The following is an 881-nucleotide window of genomic DNA, read 5'->3' on the forward strand; positions in this document are numbered from 1 at the left end:
AAAAAAAAAACAACCCTCCAATCTTTGGTTGGCAGCTGAGCGTGTTAACTGGTTGCACCACCCAGGGACTCCAAAATACCCACAGCCATCAGTAGTGTTTTGATTTTTGCTATGCTGGGGAAGGCACATCTGCTTCCAATCACACCTAAGCTACATTATAATCCTAGATTAGGCTCATTGGTCTCCTTGTTTGCCCAATAAGAATGGTCCAGCATGTTACAGAGGGAAGCTGTTTACGGGTGAGGCCAGAGAAACTCAATAACCCAATCAGGGCAAATTTGTTAACAAGGAAAGAAGTTCATAAGAAAGCAGTTTGCCAAACAGCATAAATAGCATGATTCCATCCACACACACACATAGAGGTAAGATTGGAAGAAAATGTCTCAAATTTTAGCAATTGCCATTCTTATATAGTGTGATTACATTTTTTTAAATATTTATTTTCTTCTTCTTACTTTCTAGAACAACTTTTTTGGTAATGAATCTTTTATAATCAGAAAAGAAGATTTATTTATAAAAAGTGATAGGTCAGTTCTGGAACTACCCAATCTTCTGAAAGGTTTATCTTACATCCCAGTGATCAAACAGATGAGACTTAAGTTCTACCTGTAGTCCTTACCTCTCTCTGCTGCTTGTAAGCGCTTAATGACATCATTTAATCTGTTTTTAAGGGCACTCTTCCTGGCCAGGGCTCCATCCACACGCCTGCTGGTGCCAGCCACTACCTCATTATTGCCTGTGGGGAAGAAGCACACAAAAGTATCAGTGGGGCTAAGATGCCTCTAAGAAGTCTTCATTTTAATAAGCAAAATTCTAATTTGTACATGGAGTCACCTTCAATATTCTGAATACTCTGAATATAGATCAGCAATTTTGGAAAG

At 38.7% G+C, this 881-nt stretch overlaps 1 protein-coding gene across 1 annotated transcript in view; it reads right to left on the bottom strand.

The window, feature by feature from the left end:
• LAMA4 (laminin subunit alpha 4) overlaps positions 1-881 on the bottom strand; it is a 150,250-nt gene that overhangs the window by 47,639 nt on the left and 101,730 nt on the right. Inside the window, exon 16 of the mRNA XM_012554407.2 lies at positions 620-736. Coding sequence (XP_012409861.1) covers positions 620-736 — 117 coding nt within the window. The remainder of the gene's footprint in view (positions 1-619; positions 737-881) is intronic.

The sequence above is a fragment of the Trichechus manatus genome, unplaced genomic scaffold (genome assembly GCF_000243295.1).
Source record: "Trichechus manatus latirostris isolate Lorelei unplaced genomic scaffold, TriManLat1.0 scaffold00017, whole genome shotgun sequence".
NCBI classification, from domain to species: Eukaryota; Metazoa; Chordata; class Mammalia; order Sirenia; family Trichechidae; genus Trichechus; species Trichechus manatus.